This window comes from Plectropomus leopardus, chromosome 1 (assembly GCF_008729295.1).
Source record: "Plectropomus leopardus isolate mb chromosome 1, YSFRI_Pleo_2.0, whole genome shotgun sequence".
Classification (NCBI taxonomy): Eukaryota; Metazoa; Chordata; class Actinopteri; order Perciformes; family Serranidae; genus Plectropomus; species Plectropomus leopardus.
The window spans coordinates 24,356,176-24,383,756 of NC_056463.1; the positions used below are offsets into that span (position 1 = coordinate 24,356,176).

Below are 27,581 nucleotides of genomic sequence, written 5' to 3' on the forward strand. Positions count from 1 at the left end.
AACAAGAAGTTGTCAAACTGGTTTAGTGTCAGTCACCCTGTAAAAGTGAAAGAAGTCAAAGCTGAAACACCATTACAGGATGTGAGATCTCTATTGGACAACACACGCTTGGAGTTAATCAAGTGGAGAAATTAAGAGACTATAAGTTGGTGAGTCACTGCCAAAAAATAACTTGAAAATCAAATGGCTGAGAAGACTGCTCTTTTTGAAAGTTTCCTGACCTGCCATGTGTGTTCAGAGACTTTCAGAGATCCTGTGTCTCTGAGCTGTAAGCACAACTTCTGTTCAAGCTGCCTGCAAAAATTTTGGGAACAAGCTAAAATCAGAAACTGCCCCATTTGTAAAAGAAAATCTTCAAAAGATGATCCAGGGGTGAACTTTGCTCTGGGGGAACTAGCTGACTCCTTTGCTGGTAGACAGAAAACTGTATCATCTGAGACAAAACAAGAAGAGAATAAGGCCGAGGTGGTGTGTTGTGAACACCATGAAGAGCCTAAATTCTTCTGTAAGGATGAAGACAAAGCTGTGTTTTCTGCCTGTGAGATTTCTGTCCATCAGAGTCACACGGTGGTTCCTATAGAGCAAGCAGTCAATGACCTGAAGGACGAGCTGAAATTTGACTTAAAGTCTCTGCAGGACAAGAGGGACAAATACAAGCAAGTGGAGGAAATATACAACGAAGTGATTCAGCACTCCAAGAAGCAGCTATTGTCCACAGAGAGGCAGATCAGAGCTGAGTTCAACAAGCTCCACCAGTTCCTGAGAGAGGAGGAGGAGTCCAGACTGGTAGCTCTGAGGGAGGAAGAGGAGCAGAAGGGGAAGACTATTAGCAGAGAGATGAAGCAGATCCAGGAGCAGATCTCTTCTCTGTCAGACAGCATCTCTGCTGTCGAAGAAGAGCTGCAGAAACACAACACAACGTTCCTCAGCAGTTACAAAGCCACTCAGAGCAGAGCCAGGGTCCAGAGCTCACTGTCAGATCCACAGCCGGTCTCAGGAGCCCTCATAGATGTGGCCAAACACCTGGGCAACCTGTCCTTCAGAGTGTGGGAGACAATAAAGGAGCAGGTCCACTTCAGTCCTGTCATTCTGGACCCAAACACTGCATCCTCCTGTCTCTATCTGTCTGATGATCTGACCAGTGTGAGACATGGAGACACAGAGCAGCTGCTCCCTGACAATCCAGAGAGAAACACTAATTATGCCAACGTGCTGGGCTCCGAAGGCTTCAGCTCAGGGAAACACAGCTGGGAGGTGGAGGTGGGGGACCATCCTCGCTGGAATATTGGCGTAGCGAAAGAGTCCATTGACAGGAAGGGAGAGAGATTTGCCTCACCGGACTGTGGAGTGTGGTGTTTATGGCACGGCGATGGAAAATATACTAATGGAGCTGCTAAGCCCGTCACAGTGAAGAGTCACAAGAGGATCAGAGTCCAGCTGGACTATGAAAGAGGGGAGGTTTCCTTCTACGACGCCGACGACATGACCCACATCTACACTCACAGAGACACTTTCACTGAGACTATCTTCCCATATTTCTTTATCGGACAAGTTGATGAAGCTGAAACTGCCGATATCAAAATCTGTAAAAGTCATATTTCTCTGTGACGTTCAGACATGTCTGTTTACACTTTAGACTGACTTCACTGTGTCTCACTTAAATAATATATGGCAAAAAACTTTCATACAGGTAAGAATCAAGTAAGTTATTAAGCTGGTTTGCAGCATCTTGTATTTAATCAGACAGCAATATAACGTGTGATAAATCTTCAATACTCCAACTTTTATTCTTATTCTTTAATATCTTGAGTTTTAGTTTTAAAGGTTCCTGGATCTTTTGATGATTTATTTCAGTTTTGTTCATGCTGAAATTTCAGTTTTACACTTTGTGGTCAGAATCTGCGGACACACTCTAGCTCTTATTTATTTCTTGATCATGTTTTGTTCTTCTGCAGAATTGATTTGTTGTCAAAAACTGTCTTTACAGTCTGACATGAATCACGCAAAGTAGTTTTCCTCATCATTTATCATTTGAATACAAGTTTTTTTTAAGAACACACAAATCATTGTTTCAATCTAAAACTCATTACTGAAATATCCTGTGCCAGAAAGGATTTAATTATATTTTGTTTATCAAATGTTTATAAACATGGCTACTTCTCCTTTTGATATTTTGCTTACATTTTCAGTGATTTCAAATTATTGATTTTATTATTTTATTAAATTATATGATTTGTTGTGCAAGTTGTGCCATCTTTTGCTGAAACTGTTTCACATCAGACGGAGAAAAACTCTAACAAATCAAAGCTTGACATCAAAGACATTTATGGGGACATTTTTGCAGATATTTATTAAAAATCATTTTTTCAGTTTGTATTCACTTACCATTAAAAACATTTACATACTTTGATAATTCTGGTTAATTTAGCATCTGTAAGGAGACCACTTCTGCAAAATGCCAGATATCATCGAAGGTGAGTGGCAGATTAGGTGTGCTTGTATAAAACCTGCTAAACTGTGTGACGTTGGAGTCAGACATGTTATTATCCAGATAGTCACAGTCTATTTGAAAGGTATGCATGTTAAAACTGTGAGAAAAAATTAATACGTAAAATAAACAACTAACAACAGAGAACCCTCATGAACACGAGCCAAACAATATGGCTTTTTGAAACAAGAAATGGGCTTTCAAAATGACTGGGTTAGAAAAACAATTTAACATACAGCACTTGATCCAAACAGACCCCTTTTTTAACAAAAATGTGAAAATATTTATTTTTCACAAATAATTAACTGATATCAATTAATAAAATGATGGTTTAAAACACGCTACATGTATGTTTCTTATTGTTTTTGTCATCATGACTCAAATATCCTCAACTTGTGTGTTGTATTTACTAAAAAAAATGGTAAAACCTAAAGAATGAATATTCTGTGAACATAATCAATAAGATATATTATAAGCTGATTGTATTATTTAAAAAACAAACAAACAAACAAAAACAATTCAGAAAAGCGCTTACCTGTTTAAATAGTATCTCCCCTATTCATTTTCCGGTTACACACTGTTAGGAAGAAAAAAGTAAATGCTAGAAATCTATCATATGATTTTTTGATATGTATAGATAACATCTCATATTTACTTTAAAAACAGCCTAAACACAAATGATGCACTTTACCAATATGATTTATAGACTGCAACCTGCACTGTGCTTCCTCCTTTCCTCATGGTCCACCATGCTTGTTAGAAAAGGAGGCGTGGCTTTATGTCCACTTTTGAAGATGTGAAACTCTGTGATTGGCTCACAGACTTCACATCAAAGAAGTACTTAGCAGTGATCAAACAGTAATCATAGCTCCAGACAACCTAGAAAACTTGCATCATCCAAAAAAAACAAATACATAGTTTACAGGTCAAGGTATAAATGTGTCAGTTTTAAATGTATTGTAGCTCAGACTCATGAGGTGTGTTTATTTTATAGCAAATTTAAACATGCATCCTGTATCAGAGAAGACTTCTTCTACTTTTGGGATATACTGAAATGTACCACAGGACTTTTTAACATTGGCAATATAAAAGTTTGTGGTGGTAGCCCTTGAAAGTTTTAGTCTGTTCATTATATCCTCCACCTGTAGTCTTTTCTGCTAAACGTAATGGTGGTATGACTGGAGCAGTCACATCCACAGTTCGACTTACAGACACTCATCTTGCACAAGTCAATTTTTAAACTCTGCACACTAAAACTGGAAAAGCTTTTACATCAGCTTCAAACTTTTTAAATACCACAACTTTCTGACTGTATGAACAAGAGCAGTGGCAAGTACTGTTGCAGGAGAAAAAGAATGGAGGCTCACAAACAGCTTTTTTTCAATGGCTTTAACAGGAGACATAACAAGGTGTTTTTTAACAACAAAAAAGAAAAACCTCATCTTGTTATTACGATCTGTAAGAACAAAGTGAAAGAGTTCATCAACAATTCATAAATCGCCTTTCCTCGGCCTAATAACAGTGCTACACAGTACTGATTCATACACACTAAACTTTTTATTCATTCGTTTCTAAATGTTCTTTTAAAACCAACTGGAAAAATAAATGAATATATGAAATGCTTCGAGATGGAGGAAAAATTATCTATAAGTAATCTGTGTGTAAAGAAGATAAATAAAAATAAACAACCCAAATGATGGTATTCAGAAGAGTTTGGTTATAAAAAAGAAAAGAAAATTCTCCGTCAAAGCCCATTAAGAACAAAAGTGATATAAGAGATGAATAACCTATTAAATGTATGATGGAAATAATTAAGTTTAACCAGCTACACTTGACATCCCTCGTATCATAAATAATTAAAATCATCCAGAAGATTAAATAAGAGGTTTTCTGAGTGAAGGTCATCTGAACCAGCCAGAAGACATGTGCAAATAAAAACAAGAGTCAATCTACTACTCTACATTGTGGGAAAACATCATATCTCAAACTAATTTTCAGGTTTTAGTGAGTGACACAATATGAATATTTTATGTTAAACTGTTATAAATGCATAAGTAAGACACTTGAATCTCTCCTCTCTGATGGAAGTTTTTTCCTTTACGTCCTGACGATCAAGAGGTTTGACTAGGGCAGTTCTCATAGCATCCACTATGACACCACATGAAAGAAAAGATAATTACCGGGACACCAAACATTGTAATATGTGAAAATGAAACATAAAAAGCATGGACGCAGGGCTAAACAAAAAGGGATTCAGCAGTAAAGTGTGAGAATAAAGGACTGATTTCATGGACAACATATAAACAGTCCTTCCCCTGCCTGAGATCAGTTTTTCGTCCATACCCCCTTTCCATCAAATTAGCTCTATGTCTTGAGCTGGTTCCATTCAGGACTCAAAGAATCTGCGTTTTCACCAGTTTTGATCAGTACCATTGTAACCAAGGATGTTTCATTAACTGATGGCGTTACACAATGTCAAACAATTTCTCAGTTGACTTCTCAATTCTCTATTTCTGACCTGTAGAATATGACACGCCCACTGATGTCACATGTTGCACTTCAGGTCAAGAAAACCTGCTATTTTCAGTTCCAGCTGAGGACCAATTTTTCTGGTTCTGAACCAATTTATTTTTGGTTAAAATGCTCTGAACGATCAAAAATTGGGTTTGGGAAACAGAATGGAACCAGTTGCTTGTTGGTGGAAAAGGGTACCAAAAAGGTCTTCTGTTTCTACCAAATACTAAGCAGATGTTAACAGTTTAGAGTTGCAAATAATTATTTTGGATAAAGAAAAGAGGAAAACCTTGACAATCACACACTGAGGGTGATGGACAGATTCCCAAAAAACAGCAAACACACAGGCAGCTTCAAATGATCCCATCGACATCAAGGCCTGTACTGATAAGAGTGCACTGAATAATGATTGTTTCCAACATAACAATTATCATTAATCTGCATTTTTAATGAAATAATACATGCCTAAACAGACCCACTTAAGAGTTGAGTATTTTATGTTTATGTTATTTCTGCATAACTGATGTTCACTGGCATAAACTTTTCACACTGAACCCGAAAACAGTTTGTGAATATTTTTTGTTTCAGCTCAAACCATGTAAAAGCCTGCATTTAGTCCAGGACCAACACAACAATTCCTGTAGAAATATTGCAATATTAAAAAGCAAAAAAATCGTACCATAGTCTGTGCAACATGTTAAACATTCTTGGTATGATATATACAGAGGTGCACTGTGTTCCTGTACATGTTGCACATGCTACACAAAGCTAAATTTACCTCATTGAAACCCATAAACTGATAGTTTGGGCTTTTAGTCTCCAGTGGCAGCCACGTCAGCTAACTGCAAAAAGTTGTACAGAAAAGGGGCAGCGACAGGACGCTCATGTCGAATATGTGCAGGGGAGAAAGTACAGTGAAAGCAGAGCGCTACAGCAACTGCTCACTGCAAATCAATGCACATGGCATGACACCGTGTGATTTTCCCCCACCTGACATATCTGATGTGTCTGATGTCCATTAGCAGCTGAATTTGATAAATACCAAAATAACCTTTTCAATCCTTTTTGTTTTTTTTTTTTACACAAATGCCCCACAGGTGACATACAGCAAAGTTTAACATTAAACTCCAAACATTCATTCATGATGAACATAATTAAGACAACAATTTCATTCCAAGTAGTAGACCACAGAATTGTTTGTTCATTTTAAAATTTTGTTTGCAATTTAAAAAAGTCTACAATAAAAGCAACACTAGTTGTTGCAGCAGTTTGTAAATGCCCGTTGTTCCGCTTCCTGTTTGTGCAGTGTGTATCTTTGTGTGTGTGTGTGTAGAGCATCCCAGTTAATTATGAATGTTTTCTTTTTAGATATCTGTGGATTGCAGCTGTAATTATTTAGTTTTAGAAGCTCTCTGATGTGGACCTGGTTTGAGAGGGGTGTTGGTTCAGTTCTTCCTCTTCTGTTTAAGCAGTCTCCATTCTCCAGTCATCTTCTTTTTCTCTCTGCTCTACTTTCCCTCTCAAACCAATGTTGTAAAGGGACATCTGACCTCTGACGTTTAAGCTCAGTGAGCCCTGGGATTGTATTCAAAGAGCATTAAAAATGTAGTAGAGTGGGCTTTCAAATGCCAGCCATATTTTACTTAATCATTGAGGCAGCACAATAGCCACTTACTCCGTATAGCGGCAGGGACTCCAGCAGCCGCCTGGCACCATTACCGCAGAAAACACTGTCCCAGGAAGCAGCCTGGTGTGATACAGGGAGGCCAGGGGCTCTGTTATCTGCTATGACCCGGAGGCAAACCAGTGCTGGATGTGAGTTATCCCGCGCTGTATCTGGCCAAAGTAGAAGTCTGCATTTCTGGAGAAGTCCTGACAGACTGACGAGTGGGCATCGCCCAGAGCACAGTAGAGGGCGGTGCCACCCACACTGATCACCACAGTAACCAGACAGAGCAGGAAGAGAAGCAGACAGGAATCTCCACCGCCAACATCTACAGAGACAGACAGACAGAAGTATGGGAGATATAATGGGGTTTAGTTTTTTGTGTTTTTACACTTGATTCTATGAATATATTGTTATTAATTGTTTCTTTAATTACCTTAAAACAAACACACACACACACACACACACACACACACACACACACACACACATATACACACAACATGTGCACAGTAGATATATATATATATATATATATATATATATATATATATACATATATATTATATAATTTCAGTCATCTCACAAACACACGGAGTAGCACTTTATCAGTTTATCTATTTTACTAATATTGTTATTTATGTGATCTGTTTGATTTCATTTACTATCTTTTGATTGTCAAATGTTCTGCCAATAAAGCCTTTTGAATTGCAATGAACTGTATTGAACTGAGAAATACGTTGGAGGAAAGTTGCAGAGCAGTATAGAAAAGACGAGAAGTTGCTAGAATTCATCTACTATCTTTGACAATGTTGTCGCAATAGATTTGTTCTTTTGGTGCAGGGGACCTTTAATTAAACCCTGCAAATGTTACAAATAAGCTTACTTATGGTAAGGCAATTGAATAGCTCAATGTTTATGGAGAGATAGGAATATCTGACTTGTAGGAAATAAACACAAACACACCATGCTCATAGCCGTCATCAGGGACTTTGAAGCGGACGCGTCTTTTGGCTGGAGGTTTGTCAGGTCGGGGCTCTGAGCCGGCAGACGCACTCACGTTGTCCACAAAACCCTGCCGCTTCTTTAATATGGAGACCAGGCCAGAGGCAGGAGATATCTGACAAACAAAACAAGATATGTAAGGACACATACATCAACATAACCTTATCTCTATTTATACCAAAATACAGAATTATCTGTTCATCTCCATACGCCGACAACACAGTGAATGACGAATAACATGTTTTACAGAGGGTGCACCTCACCAGCCATGTCCACCAGGTGTCAGTATGTCACAAAGGCAGTAGTATTGAGCTTTAAATCTCTTTATCACACTCCCTCCAACAGATTTACACTCATTTACAGTCAATCATACAGTACCAGGAACTGCTTCCCTATGAAAGACACATTATACCTCAAACAATCAACATTTTTTTGTTGTTCTGTAATTGTTGTTGTTGATATGTGCTGACTGTGAATTTCTATTTGATTGTTTCCTGCTTTCTTTTATGCGTCCTAATGTGTGGAGCACTTTGCAATGGTTTTGAAAGGTACTATATAAATAAAGTTATTACTATTACCCCAGGCTCAATGCTTAAGTGCTAAAAATACATATAATGACTGGCATGGGCTTTGGTTGAGTGGTGGTAAATTGTCAAGGTCAGGCAGAGTCCCTATCATATTTTGCTTAACATTGCTCAATATAGACTCTGTGTGGATGTACCAGCATGATAGTTTGCAAAGCAAAGCCATAAAAATTATATTTTTTTCTAGTCTGTGTACAATAAAGATCAAATTCAGGTGTTGTTTGACTGAAGAAGTTTATATAATATCTGACTGTAGTGTAATAAACACTCCAGACACATTAATAAGTCCATGCTATTCGCAAGTGCCACTGTCGAAAGGGATACTTCGCAGATTTTCAACCAGCTATGTATAATAACTTGAACTTTCGATTGTATTCCAAACAAATTCATTATGTCTTCACTGAATCTAATCTTTACTTTGTTTCTTGTTGACAGACAATTATTAAAGAGTGTTAGCTGTTTAGGCTAAACAGCTGATAACACAGCGACATCACGTGACTGTTCTGAGGAAGACTGCGACATGATAGAAGTCGGAACATGTCAAGGTAAAATTTAACACTCTTTAATACTTGTCTGTCAACAAGAAACAAAGTAAAGACTACTTTAGATTGTACTTTGCATTTTTATACGCTCATCAGCACAGCGACAAAGAGTAAAGAAGCAGACTGATAGAGACCAAACGATGACCCAAACTGTGTCATCCCCCCACCACGGACACAGTATAGAAACGGATCAATAAAGAGGCCCTCCCCCCTTTCTCTCTCTTTAAGGCAGACCAAACTCAAAGCAAACTGTACAACTAGGTAGTGCTGATCAAATATGAACCAAAATTCTGTTACTGTATTGCCTATTTCTTGGCTAAAATGTGTTCAGAAACATACGTATTTTGTGCACTATTTGGCAATGAGAATTTGGGAACAGGTAGCTGGTGCCATACTATTTACTGCTTTGAAATAACAGCCTGGTTTTATAAAAAAGACCATGTTTCCAGCAATAATAATATCTCCTTGGCCGCTCTATATCTTTTATCTGGTAAAAGCAGGCCACTTCTCTGGTTTCCATTGTGCCTGGGTACTTTCTGTCTCCGCTCCATGTGCATCTCCCTGCAGCTACCTCTCTTTCATTTATGTCTCTCCCTGTTCCCTCTCTCTGTTCCCTCTGAGATTTAACGATGAAAATTAGTCAGAAGCAACTGATGTTAAAGTCAACTAATGACACAACCAATGTTAAATAAAGTGATGTATTCATTCTGAAATATTTATATTCAAATAACAACATAGTAATCCTGTTGGGTGCTGAAATTGCAGGTGCATGACATTTTTAGTTTCCTTACTTTTCTTTTAGCATAGGAGAGTTAAAGGTCAAATCATCTTCCATATCTGCAAAACGAATCCATATTCAGAGATATCACGGTAATGGCTGCATAATACCATTAGGGCTGCTCAGCAGGGCACCGTGCTGTCTATTATAAAGCGCCTCGATGAGCAGATACACACAGACAGAAACCTTAGAGAAGAATTTCACTGCTGGAAAATGGGTCTTTTCAGAAAACTGTCTGTCTGTGCAGTAGAGAGACACAAATACTTTGGTGCTACATGAACAGAGAAAACAGAGAAAAAGGGCTGTGGCGTTCGCTTTTGCTCAAGAAGTAGAAAACCTACAACTACCAGAATGCAAAGTGCTGCAACGGATGAATACATGCTCCCGCTGGTGGGTTTTGTGATGCATCCTGGCCACTTTTCTACAGGAAACCATATGAATTTTGAGTAAGAACTAGGCAATGGCACCCTGGTTCAGTACATGAGGCAAAGGTATGGTGCCCACTTCCTGTTCAGAGATTCTCATTACAGCCAAACAGTGCACTAAAATATGTTTCTGGAGACATTTTAGGAAAGAAATAGGGACATCATCTTGGTTTATATTTATGATCAGCACTGCCTAATTTTACAGTTGGATCTGAATTTAGTCTGTATTTGACAGAGAGAAAGATTCTTTGCTCTTTGTGTCCATGGTGGCAGGCAAACAAAAATACCAAAGTACAATCTGTAGTTCGAGCAACAGCCCTAATGCCAACGACAGTCCACTGGATGATGTGTTTCAAGTAATCCAGCGAACTTGAGCTGAGAGATGAGCAGAGAGATCTGAACTTGGTAAAATTATGGTAAATAAATGGTAAAATTCCTTCCATTTTACCATAGTTCATTTACACAGACTACTCACAGTGTTATGATAAACAGCAGGTTGAAAATAGGCAAAGTAAGTCCTTAAAATGGTCGTGAAACTGCCAATTTGAAGTTAATATTTTAAAAAATTGGTTAGGGTTTGTAATTACTTTACAAGTTTAACAATACCACCATACCAGACTACGTGCATTCTTGTACAATTGCTTCTAAAACTTCATTCAGGCACAACAGCACTCTTGCAAATGCATCAACAAATACCCACTAAATCAACTAAATCAATGTGACATAACTTGCTAAACAAACGAAAAGCCTAACAGAGTTACGCTTCTCTCTTACTCATCCACAGCAAAGCATGATAATACACACCTCCTCTACGGTGATGAGTTTAGCCATGTCGTCCAGTGTGGCAGCTTCTGCGATGATGTCAACATGCTCTACTTCGTATTCCTCCTCCTCCTCTTCTTCCTCCTTCACCTCCTCACCCTGGTCCTGCTGCTTCATGTGAGCCTCTTGAGGAAGGCGGGCCTCCTGGTGCAGGCAGGTTTCAGTGCTCTCCTGCAGTGAAATGGTGAAATGCAGTTGTAACTTCCACATCGATAAACAGTTATGAAGACAGTAAATCGGACTGCTACAACACAATTCTCACTGAAGCCATGGAAACCTCTGCATGTTGGTGAAAGCTGTTAAATGATGGACAGATTGCAAAATAGTAATCTGGATCACAGAATGTGTGTTATATTTCCAGCAATAGAAACAGTGGTTTGTTGAAATAAATAGAGGAACTGTGTAGTCATCATGACAGTAATCGTGAGCTGCCATCATCATAACAACTTCAAAAACCTGGAGCAATGCAAAGCTCATCAACAGAGGAAAACAAATACGCTTCTAGTCCTGGTGAAACACTTTATCTGACAAGTAATTTAAGGAAAGTAGAGTGCTAGATTATCGCCAAAACAAACAAACTAGGAACCCGCAAACACTGTGAATGACAGACTTTAAAATTTTGTATTTGTATTTCTCTTTATTTACAAATTCTGAAATGTACCTGGGTCTCCTCATGCAGCTTTTCCTCAGCTCGGGCTTCCTGGTGTAGCTGTTGTATCTCCATCTCTGCCCCGCTGACCACAGTTTCCACTGGGAGAGCTTGCTGACAAAAAGAAGAGTCGCTTTCCTTCTGCTTTTCCTCCTCTTCTTCCTCTCCCTCATCTTCCATCTCCAAAGCCTCGGCTGCCTCCTCCACCTCCCTCTCCTCTTCCACCCTTTTTGCCTCCTTTTCCTGTATGGGACCTAATTCTCCTCCCTGCTGCTCTGCGGGCTCGGACTGATCCATTTCTCCAGCCGTAGAGGGGTGCAGTCCATTTCCTATCATTGAGATGGTGTATCCTACCCCTCCTTCTGCCTCTCCACCCTCTCTGTCGCTGCCTTGCTTGTCAGTCAGCTGATCTCCATGGAAACCGTCCCTCCCCTCTACTTCCCTGTCTGGGTCTTCCCTCTCCTTTTCAGAGACCTCAGGGGAACTGAGCCTATCAGTCAAATTAATGACTGGATGGCTGCTCTGAGAACCGGAGGAGTCTTGGGCTCTCTGCTCCATCCCTTTGTCCACCTGATGGGCTGGATGAAAAAAAAGAAACAGAGAGTTGCGGGGGAGAGTGGCGTTGAGGGGGGGTAGACAGAGAGGTACATGATAAAGAGGACACAGAGAAAAGGTTTTAAGTATCAAGTAGTTGATGGAGCTATTAGTCCATATTTCCGTTGTTTATGTAACAAAAATCATAATAAATGCTTTACTGTGACAGTGTGCTACATGTAGGGAGAAATGCTCTCGAATAAAAACCCAAAGTGGTCAACAGGCATGCATAGCCTTTTTAGAATAAATTGTTTCAACACAGTTACACTCACAATGTACAATGCAATGTGAGCTGCTGGAATCAGATTTTTTAGTATCCACTGCCTAAAACTTCCTAAATGTGGCAAGACAAACTGTAAACCATAGCAGGGAGTCTACAAATGCTACATGTGCCAAAAACAGACCCAAAAGTAGACAGTATATAGCATGTCCAAAACGGAAGCCAGTTAAGACAAGACAAGACACGTTGTCAAGTAAACCCCTTAACCCCTTAACTACTATAATCACAGAAAATATGGAGGCATGTACAAGCTGTTTGAGACCCGCTGTGTGACAGAACATGTTTATTCTGTTTTTAAGCCAGCCTGTTGATTGCACTGACCCTTAAATTAGCACTGGAGAGAAGCACCACCAATGACCAACTTGGACATTAAAGAAGTTTTATTCTTATCCTTGAAGTCCATCATATTCCTTTGTGTGTTTCTGTATGAGAAGCCACAATTGTAGAGGTAAAACTAATAATCACTATGTTCTGTCTCTCTCCTAAACAGTGAGTTACACCAAAGCAAGTGAGTGCATGCATGCCACACACACTGAGTTAGATGTGTAATGAAACTATCCCGACCTTTGCACTAGTGTCTGATTAATGAAACAATTCACTGATAACATACAACATGTCTAAAAATTAAAAATGTCATACCTTGAATAAGAGCTTACTGCTCCATATTAATGACTTTGCATGCTTTAGTCCAATTACAACAAGTTGTGTATGAACGCACCATCCCAATTCACACCGCTGCACTGTACCAAATACTTCCCGTGGTGGCTGCTGTAATGCAGCTTGGCCATTTTGACACAGAACACAATATGGCGGCCTGTGGTGTTGGGCATATGAAAATGCAGAAGTACAATCTGCAGTTCAGCTAACAGCCCTAGAGCTGGAAAACTATTGAGCTGAGAGATAAGCAAAGAGATCTGTGTGCTGGTGAGGTGGATGGAAGTTTACCGTAGTTCATTTACACATATTAACCACATTGTTATGGTACACAGCTGGTTGAAAATCCACAAAGTATCCCTTTAGGGTCCACTTATTAACTTTTTCCAAAACCTTTAACTGAATCAGATGTATCTGTTAATTAATAATTCTTTCACTTTACAAATCTGGAAAAAGCTAGTTAGTTTACAGTGAGTTGGGATATTCCTAATCTGATATGACATAAATGCACACACTCACTCACCTGAGGTACATAAAGGCAGTGCACCACCTTCTTCAAGTGTAGGCCTCAAAAGGTCCACAGATGCACACTTTACAAACACACAGAAACATACACAAAAAAAGCAAGTAAATATATACACTGTACAGGTCAGTAATGTGAAATTTACACATTATTTTAAGTTTAACCTACAGGTTACATAATTACATTATATTAACTCTGTTGTACACCCACACAGATACACACAACAATGATGAACGTCTTACCACAGCATCTCTCGCTCCTGGTCTGCGAACAGAAGAGAGAAAGAGGGACTGAGTGAGATGGTGAGAGTATTGAAGGTTCTGATCTTGGTTTTAGTAAATGAAGACGTGAAAAATGGGTGACCCCTCTCCACTCTCCCAATCTAATATTAGCTCCAACGCATTTCCCTGGCTATTACAACGTGTGCATGTGAGTGACACTGTGTGTGTGTGTGTGTGTGTGTGTGTGTGTGTGTGTGTGCATGGGTTAAGAGAAGTGAAACCCTATCAGTGTGATGGCTCAAATGTCTGAAAGTGCAGCAGCAGCAAAGGGCCATGTGTTTAAACTGTTAACGCAGTGCAAACCACACAAAGATATACAGGCACATAACTACACACACGCACGCACGCACGCACGCACACACACAGCACCTGTTTGAGTGGGAGAATACAAAATGCGCAGGTGTATTTGTTGCGAGACGATGTGTGTCTGGCAGGTATAACTCACTTTAGACTTCCTATTAAATATTGACAAATGCCAAGGTGGACTTCACTTGACTAATTTGTTACACTTGCATGAGCACATCCCACAACAGACACACGTCACACACTCTTCACAAAACAACACAGTAACGCACACACAACAACTCGGTATTACAGAAGCACAATAAAAGATCCTGATATGCAAATTTGCAGTCAAATGATTATTGTGTTGTGAAATGAACATTTTCTGGAATATTTCATCAATTTGCAAATATGTCAGAAATCCCTTCATCCCTTACAGGGAAAAGTAGAGAGACAGACAAAAAAGGGAAACACCCATTCTTATTTTGAAGTGGGTAACTAAATCCCAAACTGTCTTATTTGCACCCCTCTCTTCTATTTTAGTCACAAAGGAACAGAGTTAAAAGGGGTTACATGTTAATGATTTCTTGACTAAGTGGGCAGCAACCCAGCATCTCCTTCACTGTCATAATTCAGCAATAAATCACTGTTCTCTTGGTTTACTGATAACTACTTTACCAATTAACAAGACATAAGGCTGATATAAACAGGTTGTGTCTATTTTTAAAATTTTGATGAAGCTAGCTTAACTTAATCTAGCTTTTCCAGTCTAAACCAAACATGTGACCTATTTCTGCAATTAAATGGATACTGATGTTTTTGTATGACTTTGGTTAAGACAGTAAAAAGGCATATTCAACAACATTTTGGGAGGGCTTGTGATTTAAAAAACTATTTCTTAAGGTCACCTTGATTGTAAGAGAACATTATAAAACAAATATTTCTCTTGTGATTTTGAGAGCACTCTTGAGACCATGAGAGCAGAATAAAAATGCTATTACCGTTCAGAAAATCTAGACATTTAGGTGACAATAAATAAAAACAATACAAAGAACAAAGAGTACAGACACACATGTATATAGACTTACCGACTGTGAGTTTGGCAGATGTTTTTAAGAGTGTCCAGATGCTGGGTTGCCAGGCTGGAGGATGGACTTCTACACTGACTCTCTAAGAGACAGAGAGACACACAGAGATACAGGGAGTTAAAAGCATTGTTATAACTATGAGGAAGCCTCTGTGAGCTGAGCTCCCCTGTAAGCAATACAACAAGTGCAATCTCTATCCACAATCCTGAATGTTTCCTGATGGAATTTAAATGATATGCTCACGGAAACTACATGAAATATATATTAATGGTATCCAATCGACAAGAGACTGCAGTCGTACTTTCAAGTAGTCATACGCTTGATAGCTGTGCGTATGGGTATATACCATGACAAGGAGGATTGTAACATGAAGGCCTCAATTAAAACTGAAAACTAGTTTATTTTACCATTGTAGTCCTTATAAAATTCTTGTATGTACTGCATTATCATCAATATTTTATGCTTTACATGTGATCATTGGTGCCTTAATGTTAGATTTTTATAGCTTCTGTTTATAGAGACACCAAAATCAAAGTTTAATCCTTGATGGTAAAAAGACTGTCCAGAAAACATGTATTTTTAAAACGGAGAATTTATATGAAAATTACTAAAAATATACACTATATCTGTGTATATGTGTGTCTGAGGCATGTGTGCTGTGTGTGCATGTGTGTTACCCCACTGTTCTTGAAGAGCATTCAGGTTGTCCAATACTCTCTGGTGATAGAGTCTCTCTAGTTGGATGCACCATAATGCCCGCTGGTCTGAACATCACAGGTTAAGAAACTCATAAATACACAGACACGCACACTGTACATATTAGAGGTTGATCAATAGTGGATTTTTAAAGGCTGAAAGAATAACGATAGTTTGGAACAGTAAAAATGAAAGTGAATTTAAGTGTAAATTAAAGTGTTAAAAATGAGCAATCTTTGTTTCTTATTAGGAACTGGATCAGTAAATATATAAGTCAAAGTAATAAATACCTACATTAATATATAAATCTGAAACTGAACATCAAACTGACCTTAAAAAATCTAGATGAAAGGGATTATGTTTTTTCAAGCTATTAATTACAGCTCGATGGGTCTTGATCTTTGGGACCTATGCTGACACCAATATCAGGGAGTAAAAAAACATATATTTAGGTACATAGAAACACACTTTTTTACAGCTGTCCCTCAAGCACTTGTTACAAAGATATGTATATAATAGTGGCAGGATATTTTACTGTTTAACAATAAATTTAATTGTCAAAAAAGCCATCAGTGCACTATTATAGTAAACTTCATTGGGAATTTAATAATTTTCAATTACCCCAAGCAGCTTTTTCTGCGTGATGTTCAGTAAAAAAAAAAAATTTAAAATAACTTTTCATATGCTGACATAAATATATCTATCTCTATTGTGACTGACCAATAAAATCAGCCATAGAGATCAGAGATAAGCGGTATTTTTCACTGATATAAGTCTACATTTTGTGGAGATGTACATCCTCATGTGACTAGTGGAAGCTGTGCAGTCATCGGCCACAATCGGAGCCCAGTTCCACAGATAACGATAGTTCATTAAACGTCCTATCGCCTCTGAATAATTGGCCATACTGAAAAATCACTCGACCACTATTGCATAGCAAGCCCTACAGAGAACGTTTTACTCAAAAAAATCCATCAGGTCAAAAACTTTCTTTTCTCTACATTACAGCTGACAGTGGTAAGGGGGGGACTAACAAAGTAGGAGGACAAAGAGAGATGGAGGCAGGAGGAGAGGGGGAAACAGATTCAGGCCAAAAGAGATAAAGGGAGAAAGCACTCTAGGATGCAGTCTCATGTTTATGGATATGAGCAGCCAGAACACAATCCGTCTTTGACATGGCCGAATGCGTTCTCTCTCCATCTCTAACTATTGCTCTATACATGCATCACAAAGCTAAGCTTGCATTACCCTTTCTTTGACTCTTTCATTTATGCCTTCAGACTTCCCTCTGATTAAACCTGTCAAAATTCCCAATTCTTTCTCATGCTAACTCTCCTGCTTTGCTAACTTCCTTCCTTCCTTCCTTCCTCCTGCTCTGTTTTACACATTGTCCATATGGACAGTAAATCTTTAGTGTATTTGAAAAAGAGTACCTCCTTCCATGCGTGTGTGTGCAAAGTATTCACTTTGTGTGTGCATCATACAGCGTGACAATCAATACCACGGCTCTCTGGTTGAGGAACAAAGAAGCTTTTGATTTATGACAGCTTTAAAAGTTTAACCAATTAGCATCATTTAAGGAATCTTCATATCATCAGTCCGGTGAACATCTTTGTAACTGGGTGTTGATCATCATTATTTTAATGTTTACAGGAGAGTTTACTGTAAATGCTGCAATTCTTCTTCATCTGACAAGTGAATTTCTTTGGTAACATATTTTAGTTTTCAATCATGTCATGTTTTAATCTCAGTATCTCACTTCCTACTGCCTCTGGGCTTTTTGTATAAGCTAGCTCAGCTACTGGTGCTTTTCCTCTCTCTTGTCTACCCTTCTGTAATTACCTATCTTCATGTTCTCCTTATTGATTTGGTCTCTTTCTTACTTTCTTGTCTCTCTCTATTCAGCGTTTTCTATTTTCCCCTTCTCTTTTCACAAGTTCCTTTTCTACTTTTTTCTTCTGTCTTCTATCTCTTGCTCTCTTTTTTTAACCACGCTGTCTATAAAGTCAGTGAGGCACAAGGTTATCCACTGAAATTTAAGTCACTCCATATCTTCAAGCTCTGAATCCAGTGTGTGAAATAACACAGATTACAAAACAGAAAAGAGGAAGTTAGCCAAAGGACAACATGTAATTAAAAACAGCAAGCAAGAGGTAAGTGTATGACACTCAAAACCGATATCACCAATATGCACATATAGACACGCCAGCATAATGATAAGGATACAGTCTCCCTGAAGGACAAAGGCCTCTGCAATCTGCAGAGAGAGAGAGAGAGAGAGAGAGAGAGAGAGAGAGAGATTACAACTTTAAAAAGTGCATGCTTTTATTACATCAGTTATGTCACAGGAGCTATCAGTAAAACTGGCCCAAGGGGCTTTGAAACCAGACTGAAACTACTCTTCATGTAGAGTGGTTCTCTGACACGACCCAAGATCCGTCAAAGAAAAATTTGACTTGAAAAAGTACAAGAAAACAGGTAGAAAAAATGTCATAAGACCCCACATGACTTCTATAGTCATTAACTAAAACAGAAAACGGAATCTGACTTATGTCAGAAACATAATAAAATCATTACGCAAGTTCCTAACATGCTGGAGAGACAGAGTGAAAACGAGAGTGAAAAGCAAGACACAGAGACAGAAAAACACGAGACCATGGTTGACACACTACCTCTCTGCAGCAAGTGTTGCTTTCATGACGCTCAGCTGATCTCAGAACAAGAGAAGTGTGTGTGTGTCTGTGTGTGTGTGTAAGAGAGAGAGAGAGAGAGAGAGAGAAAGAACAAGGAGGAGGAAAGGAGGGCACAAGAGGCACGTGCATTTCTTATAAAGTGAGGGGCGGTGATGAAGGAATGACAAGTTGGAAAGAATAAAAGTTTGTTTTCTGTTTTTTGACAATAGTTCCACATCAGCTACAGATAAGGCTCACAAATCCCAAAATGACAGTCCATGATATAAATTACCTTCTGGAAACTTCTTTTCCCTTCCTCCAATATTGGGGAGAGTGTTTGTGATTTTGGCTCATTACGTTTATCACCTATAACACTTTTAAATGAAATAAAATAACTGAGAAAGATTTACAAAAGTGTAATGTATTTGCTTGAGAAAACAATGGTGCTCTGTTTTTCTGAATTAATGAGATTTTGTAAATTCTGAAAAACAAGGATTTAGTTTACATAAAAATTCTGAGTTAACAATCTCATTATTCAGCAAAAAGGGCAAATATCTATTTCCACAAGTGAACGCTTCTTTGAAGATTGAACAAAATGTAGTGAATCTTTTTGTCATAACATGTAAAAACTTGTTTTTTCTTTGTTAATATCTTACAAAGTCACTGTTGTTGGGCAAATAATTTAGTAAGCAGCAGTTCTCATACACAAGGAGATTTTGTGCAATGATGCCTATTTTCTCATAAAAAAGCATGTGCATAGCATGTATGCAAATACAAACACACACACCTGCAAATACACAAGCATAATGACACTGAACAAGGGCAAATTATTTATTTTACTGTGGCACTTTTGTGTAGTAAGAAAGCTTTGGATTAATAACAGGTTGCTGTTTGCATTTGGCTTAAAGCAGTGTTTAATGTTGTTGAGCTGTCTGATATAAGGTAAATTTTTTAAACTTTTATTTCCACACACTGACAACACGACACGACTATTCAGTGGTTAAGACCTTTCTGCATTTCGAAGACACATCTTTTTATGATGAAATCCTGAAAAATCATAAATCATTAGCTACTGAATTTTATCAAAACTTGAAAAAATGAGGCAGAACACAGATACATGTATTGATGTGTCGTGGTAGAACATCCCCTCCCACCTCTCTCTCTCTCTCTCTCTCACACACTCACACTCACACACACCTGTTTGCCTGGAAGAAAGCTTAGCTTAAGTGTGCCTTGTGGAAATTTACATTAGTAAATCAAACTGACAGAACTATTTACACACCCCATAACATACGTGTCCAGTCATGCAGGTCTGTGTGTGAGAGAGAAACGAGCAGAGAAAGACTGAGTGTGTGTTTCTTATGTAGTGTGTATGTGGCTTTTGTGCATACTTGCGTGCATGTCTCTGTTTGTGTGTATAGACGCTGAAGACACCCATGCCTTAGGGTACAAAGTGCCATTCCGATTATAGGCCTGAGTGGATAACGGTGATTTAATAACAAGTGTGAGAGCAAGAGTTTAAAGAGGCTAAATGACAGAAAGACAGCAAGTAAAAACTTGGAGAAACCGTCAATAAAGAGAAGAGTGTCTTTTCAAACGAGTGATCTGGTGGTGATACGCAGCTTGCAGTATCTGACATCCTGTGACAGAAATAAAACAAACAGGTTACCTGGTGAAGGTGCTGTGGGAGGTGAGTGTCATCTCCTCTTTGTGCCAGCTCCTCCAGAGACTCCAGCAGGGCAGGGCTTGGAATAGGCCCTGTGGCGCAGGTGGAGACTGAGAGACAAGTGGGCACAGGTGTAGGGGTTATGTGCTCAAAGTTTGAGGTTACAGGTCCAGTTATGGACTCTGTAGTGGTAGTCGTAGGCCCTGGGGTGAGGGTTAGGGGTCCTTTTGTTGTACTTAAAGGAATGGAAGCAATAGAAGAGTTGAGACTCGTGGTGCCAGCCATTACTGTAAATGTCTCTACAGTTGAGGTGAGAGGTCCTGCACATACGCTGGCAAACCCTGTGGTGCATGTGGGCCCATGATTAAAGACAGGCTTGGTGGATGAGGTAAGAGGTTCTGTCGTGATATTTTTTGCAATCCTGTCTGTAGCTTCTGTGATACACGTGGGCCCAGGTGGGCTGGTAGGCCTGCTGTCTGAGGTTATAGCTATTGTCAAAGAGTCTACAGGCCCTGTTGTGAATGTGGGTCCCAGTGTAATGGACCCTGTGGTATAGGCAACTGATTCAGTGTTATGAGAGTCCACTCTGACATCACTCTGGCTCAGTTTCACTTGACTGGCAGGATACGCAGTTTCTGGACTGGCCGCTGGAATGAGAGGGGATGCAGGCTCTGGACTGGTCCCAGGGCTGAAAGGATATGGAGTCTCCAAGAGACTGCCTACAGAGGAAGAGAGACAAACACTATATTTCCTGCAATATGTTTTTTTGCACCAATTTATTGTGAAAATCTCTATTTATTCTGCTACCAATATTGGGTTTGAGAGATGAGACTTATAGTAAGTCTGTTAACTGTTTATGTACCAAATACACTGACTAGATAGTGACAGGCAGCAGAGTTATTGCAAGGGACAATTCAGCTGGACACACCTTTGGATGCAACTATGGACACTTTTAATTTTGTGTGTGAGTACGCATGTAGACATGAAAAAATGGGAGCTATGCGTTTGTTTTATTTGACAAACACTGTTACAGATAACAGTGTCTGGCTAGCAAGAATGACTCTGTGTGTGTGTGTGTGTGTGTGTGTGTGTGTGTGTCTGTGTCTGTGTCTGTGTGTGCGTGTTTCTCTTCTGTTCCTTTTGTCTTTGTCTTCATGCATTCATCTCCCCTCTCCATCTATACATAGCCTTCTTACATCTTATCTGTCCTGTTTTACTCGCTCGTGTCTGTTAGTCATGTGATCAGAATGACATCATCACTGCCAGTCGGCCTGACCTCAATCCATAATGCTGACTGCTTAAAAACACACAAAAGACATTACAACAGTGAGTAAGCCAGACCCTGACCAGTGTTGACCTTTAATACACTGTTGCCTCTTCATCATCATTAAGCAGTGAAACTCAATACTCCATGATTTCAAAAATCATAGTAAGTGTCCATCTTAAAACAATGATGATAAATACATGTTCAATCAATATTTGTGAACAAGTGTCTTCCATAATCAAAAACTCTTACTGGGGTGCCTAGTAGCTCAGTTGGTAGAGCGGGCGCCCCATGTACAGAGGCTACATCCTCGCCGCAGCGGCCACAGGTTTGACTCCAACCTCGGTCCTTTGCTGCATGCCAACCACTCTCTCCCCCTTTCACACTAAAAGCTGTGCTATCTTATAAAAGCAAAAATTCACAAAAATAGTCTTCAAAAAGAAAAAAAAACCTCTTGCTCTTGCACTGCAATGTACTATTTCGTTTTATTTTATTTCATATTATATATGTGCGTGTGTGTTTGCATCTTTGTCTCTGTCAGTCTAATGCAACCCTCCTTTTAAAGCTCCACTGATCAATATTTTTTTATATCGCCAATGAGTGTATCTGTAATATGAATGCGGTCGCTCACACCGACAATCACAGAGAATCATCATGCAGCTTTGCAGCTATACAGAACATTTTAGTTCCTTTCAGCTCATAGTTTTACCATCTGCAAAATTTATATATAGTTCAGTCTAAATCACTAACTCACCCACTATCAGCAGCTTTATTTCTAGCAACAGCAGGTGGTGGTTTTAACTGATTGATAAATTCATTATGTGCTACCTCTCCAGTGACAAACTGCGGACAAAGTTAGTGAGCAGCTGGCGAAGAGAGCTGAGCAGCCACATTTTCTGGAGGAGACCAACTCTTAAGATGCGAAGACTTACATGTATTAGCTGGCCAGAAAAATGACTCCAAATGTTTGTATTGTTTTCTAACACATCGGCCATGACAACTTAATTATGTATTTTAAGGGTAAACACCCTCAGCTGTGTATGTCAGCTTATTGTGGTGATCTACTGCCCCTAAATGGACAACATAAGTACTACTTATGACAAAAAGTAAGAAGCAAAGATTTCAAACAGTGCTGTGTGTAAAAGTGTACGTTGGCGTGTATATATTATACAAGTGTATGTTGCTTACCGGTTTCTGAATAGGAGGAGTCAGTCATGGGAGTGTCTGGAGACTGGCAGCGAATTAGACAGCTTGATTCCTCTGATTCTTCCTCCTCTTCTTCCTTCATCACCTCATCAAAGTCATCTTCCTCATCCTCCTCTCTGCCTCTTCCTGTGTATCCCTCCTTTCCCAGCTCCTCCTCCATGTCCTTCCCATTGTTATTGACAGAGGCTTTTTGAAGGAGCCCTCCTCCCTCCTCATTTTGTGAAGGGGAGAAACTTTCAGTCTGTGTGAGTATGTTTGTCTCATTGAGATTTAGCGTTTGAGCAGTCAGAGCTTCAGGGTTGGGAAGGTTATCACAGAGATCAACTCCGCCCACCTGAACTTGTGACATTATTCTGCCCTCCCTCTCAAGCTGACCTAGGGAAAAGAAGGATCAGTTGAAATTCCAATAAGTTATCAAATTTAACAAAAACAAAGGACAACGGAATTCATACGAATGTCACTTAGTTGACTTTGACTCCATATTTACAGGTCAGCTGCAACTTGAGACAATGCAACAGCAGCATAAAAAACACCCTGCTTTCTTCATTCTCAGAAGATGTTACTTTCACTCTAAATCGCAAACAATTTAGTCATTTTATTGTGGTTTTGAAGTTGCTGTACTCAAATATGTTGGGCTTAATATCTGTGTTATGCTTTAGAGAAATTTAAACACTTACCACCATGATCCATCGAGCACCCCCCTCAACGTTTGACCTTTCAGCATTAAGGTCAGTGCCAAGTATTAGACAAGCCCTTTTTCAAGCCTGCAGAGATAATCAGAATGAGACAGACGACAGGCACATATCAATAACAGGAATACTGAGAAAAGCAAACATATGATTAAGTCAGACACCACTCAGAGAAAACAGAGTGAGAGAGAAAGGGAGAGACACAAAACAAGTTTAGCGTCATTCCCAAGTTGTCAAACAAACCCTGGGGCTTAAAGAGATTTAAAAACCCTTCAGAGTACAACAGTCCTACCAACACCTTGTACTGCAGTATAATACTACAAACAAATTTAATTATGTACAATGTGATTTGACATTATGGGGATATCAGAACACTTAAATTCACTCTTCAGATACAAACCTGAAGCATAATATATATATTAAAAAAAAAAAAAAACACCGGAAAAGTCTGTGCAAGTCCTAAACCTGCAAGATACCACAACTAACTAAACACTGTCCTGATCAGCTGCACAGGATTACATTTGTTAATATTGATTTTATTCCCTATTTAGAGCAAAATAATGTCCAGACATGTACCTGTCAACAACAGCAATACCAGTGAGAGTCTACTCTACTACAAAACCACTAAATAATAAATAAATAAATACAGAGAGAAAGACAGAAAGAAAAAAAGACAAACAGAGAGATGTAAAGACATTTACAAGATAGCTATATTGCTGTTAATTTATAATAGAAGTATTTCTGTAATGGGGAAAGCACTAATAGTGACAATTTACAATGTAAACCCAAAGCACCCAAGTGAGACAAGCGTCAAAGTTATGCATGGAAATATTGTACATTGAGATGCAATGAATCATTAGTTGCAGAACTATTCACATATAATGGGCAAACAAATTACTTTAAACCACAATACAGTGCAATCCAAAACTACAACACTACAAACTTTGGCCTCAAAAATAATTATACTGTGAAATTAAATGAACACTTCTCTGACACGGTGAGAAGTTTATGCTCCTCAACGATAGGATTTATTACAGTTTGGTCGCAGATGGAGGTGTATGAACCAGTAAATCAGTTTTCAGTGTACAGCGCAAATCAGTATTGTGCAATAGCATGCTTTTAAATTTTACTGCCTTCGTTATGCTCGCAGTCAGCAAAAAATCAACACGGACTGGTAGATACAAAAACTCCGACAGGTTGTTGTGTCATTGTTGCTCCTTACAATCAATCTCTGGACATTACCTTGACTACCAAAAACACATGCAGTATGTATTTAAGTCTGTGAGACAACAGTAAATGGTATGCCCATAAACACACATAAAGGAATCCTGTTAAAACACTGCACTGACTTTTCCCCCTCTCTCCTGGGTAAAATGTGCATGACTATATCTTTAGCCAACTGTCACTTTAACATGCAACACTGTTTTACTGTTGGTGATTTTCTGATTAAAAAGCCTCCACAAACACACACATCCAGGCTAATGTAAGCCTATCTCACAGGAATATCGCTGTCCTGGTTTCCTGCAGCACTAAGCTAATTGTTCCTCCTGTAACCCTGTATTACCCCTAGCAGCACTCAGCCTAGACATTTAAAATTAAAAAGAAAGCCAGGAGAAATACACCTTGCATAATTTTGATTCCCTGTGTCCTCATTCTTATTTAAACCCTTCTGTACATATAATATAACTTATACAGATGTCCCAGAGCTATATCTTCAGGGATGAGTCTATGAACAAATCAGCACTGAGGACTGCTGTCTCTGAAGGGAGGTCAGAACCTATGGGGTCAAAAAATAAATGAAGTCTGTACACTAGAAAATGCTCCCATGGACATTTATGAAATTAACTCCACACGTGTGACTTTTCAGGCCATAGCCCTTCCTCAGACTTTTTTCTAGAGAACCTATGGGGTGACATTACCATCTTGCATCTTACCAAGTTGCAGAGGCTCCTTATACGATATTTTAACAAGAGACAGCACGTTCTTGATACGTACGATAGTACTTTATATCCACAATGGGATGGAAGATTTAACTTTTAAAAGTATAGTGTGTAGGACTTAGGAGGATATATTGGCAGGTATGGCATAAAATATTGTAGGTACATTTTCATTAGTGTATAGTCAACTCACAATATGAATATCCTTCTGTTTCTGTTATCTTTAAATTAGCCATTTATATCTACATAGGGAGCGGGTCCTCATCTTTGGAGATTTCCATTTTGCACCGCCCATTTTTTACAGAAGCCCAGAACCAACAAACCAAACACTGGCTCTAGATAGGGCCACACAACTTTTTGCATCGAGCGCTGTAGTTTACAATCACTCAGCAACCAGTGCCCCGAAAAAACTTTTTTTTTTTACATGAAAATGCTTTATTCAGTATTTTTTCTTGTTTAAATCACCAAGTCGTTCTGTTTTTGGAAAGGAGAAGACCTCTATGAATGACTCACATGTGGGATGAGAGACTGTATTGTATCTGTCCCTCTGGAGGGTAAAATGCTCCCAGCCCACAATAAACAACTGGCTTATGCAACATCAACCTCCAAATTACACACACAGGTGTTACTGTACTTGTCATGCGTATTTCTTGTGTTTTGTGGGTGTGTTCTCTTTTTTTTTAATCTACATTCTCCTTTAATGTCCCTCTCCCACAGAGCCATCTGTCTATACAGCTCTCCTCTTTTAGTCTGCAACCCTCTCCACAGGGGACCATGAATAATGAAAGACAGAAGTGAAAGAATGAGTGGGGAATTCAGCCAAAAGGACAAACACAAAGGTGAAGGAAACAAACCCTGTCCTGTGAGAGGCCACTGCAAAGATTTGAGACAGACAACAAAGATACATTCAGACAGGAACATAGCTAAGAAAAACAACACCACAAAATAAACTGTTTAATTTATAAAGTAGCCTATTAACGCATTAAGGAAATCTAGCAAATTGCAAATAAGAAGTAAAATATTTACAGTTAGCCCCCTAGTCAGGTGTTGGCTTGTCACTAGTTCAATGAGTGTAACGTTGGTGATTAACCTGTTTATAGGAAGCAAAGGTTTGTCCTAGCACTGTGTCCATGCTGTTATTATATATTTAATGTTAGCTAAGACAGATGAGTGACAGAAAACACAAATGCAGTGAGTCACTTCCACCATGACACCGATTTTGTTAATGTCAACTGGTTAGTTGCTAACGTTCATTAGCTATTTCTAGGTTTGGTTAAAAGGCTAGCGTGTCACGTTAACAGTAAAATACTGAACAGAAGAATCGCACAGTCGCTGTTGTTAAGTAAGTGCTGATTTAACGCTACCCCCACTGAACAGGGCTGAACTGTTTCATCACCTTAACATGACAAAAAAACGTATGAGCAGCTAGAGCTACAGCTAACACCTTACGTTAGCTGTTAAGTCGCTACGGCAACAAATTAGTTAGCATAATGTCACGGTATGTATGCTGCTGTTAGCTAACTGGCGTCAGCTAGCCGAGTAATAGTAAACACATCTGGAAAACACAGCGCGAGGAAAACGTTTAAAACGCGTTAGCTTTACATAAATGCGCTAGCTTTCTAATGAGCAGCTAGACGTTTGCACACAAAACAGTGAAACCGGTACTCACGGCTGAAAGGTCCGGCTGAATGGTAGGAGCTCGTGCATCGGACAGTGTGCTGATGTTGTTGTGTTGACTGTAGGTGTAACTGACAGACAGTCAGGGGTCGGTGCTGTCATCAGGCCTGGACTGTGAGCTGCAGGGGGCACCGCATGCACTGTCGCCCTCTACTGTTTAGACACTCAGTACATTGAGTTTTATTTATTTATTTTTTAAAATTTGTTTATTTTTGGCATGGGCCTTTCTTAACAATACTGCAAAGAGTATATATATATATGCAAAAGATAATTAGGCATGATAATATTCTTTCAGTACATGTGTTTAGGTGCATGCATGTCCAAAGCTGAGAAAGAACAGTGAGAAGAGGGGCTCAGAAAATAATACTTAAGATGAGGAAAATACAGAGTATAGATAATATTAGGAGGGATATAATACTGCATATACATAATATTCAATATAATAATAATACTATTTAAAAAACAACAACAAACAAACCAGAAAATAAAAAAAAAGCTGACAAGTAACATGACACATAATATAGAAAAATAAAAAGATAACGGATTTAGCCCCTTCAGTCACCCTCTGAGAATCCAAACCCTTTAAATGAGGCTTCAAA

At 39.0% G+C, this 27,581-nt stretch overlaps 2 protein-coding genes across 2 annotated transcripts; one reads left to right on the forward strand and one right to left on the reverse strand.

The window, feature by feature from the left end:
- LOC121944443 (nuclear factor 7, brain-like) lies at positions 1–2,827 on the forward strand. The gene has a single exon (XM_042488233.1). The coding sequence runs from the start codon at positions 184–186 to the stop codon at positions 1,606–1,608; it is 1,425 nt and encodes a 474-aa protein (XP_042344167.1). The 5' UTR covers positions 1–183; the 3' UTR covers positions 1,609–2,827.
- A 1,017-nt stretch (positions 2,828–3,844) lies between these two features.
- On the reverse strand, positions 3,845–27,054 carry LOC121956484 (consortin-like). The gene is made up of 13 exons (XM_042504767.1): positions 26,975–27,054; positions 23,357–23,443; positions 22,662–23,054; positions 20,213–20,928; positions 18,098–18,128; positions 15,853–15,939; positions 15,176–15,257; positions 13,767–13,788; positions 13,525–13,591; positions 11,486–12,051; positions 10,807–10,995; positions 7,635–7,788; positions 3,845–6,996 (listed from the first exon to the last, which is right to left on the reverse strand). The coding sequence occupies exons 2-13, from the start codon at positions 23,367–23,369 to the stop codon at positions 6,788–6,790; spliced, it is 2,529 nt and encodes an 842-aa protein (XP_042360701.1). The 5' UTR covers positions 23,370–23,443; positions 26,975–27,054; the 3' UTR covers positions 3,845–6,787.
- Between the last annotated feature and the right edge of the window lie 527 nt (positions 27,055–27,581).

What these genes read in the sequence shown, in the direction of transcription:
- LOC121944443 (XM_042488233.1), top strand. Translation starts at nt 184, where the DNA reads ATGGCTGAGAAGACTGCTCTTTTTGAAAGTTTCCTGACCTGCCATGTG.
- LOC121956484 (XM_042504767.1), bottom strand. An exon ending in CAGGAGCGAGAGATGCTGTG is followed by an intron (nt 13,592 to 13,766) that starts GTAAGACGTTCA and finishes GTGTTTGTAAAG; the next exon opens with TGTGCATCTGTGGACCTTTT. An exon ending in AACTCATCACCGTAGAGGAG is followed by an intron (nt 7,789 to 10,806) that starts GTGTGTATTATC and finishes TTTGTTTGTCAG; the next exon opens with ATATCTCCTGCCTCTGGCCT.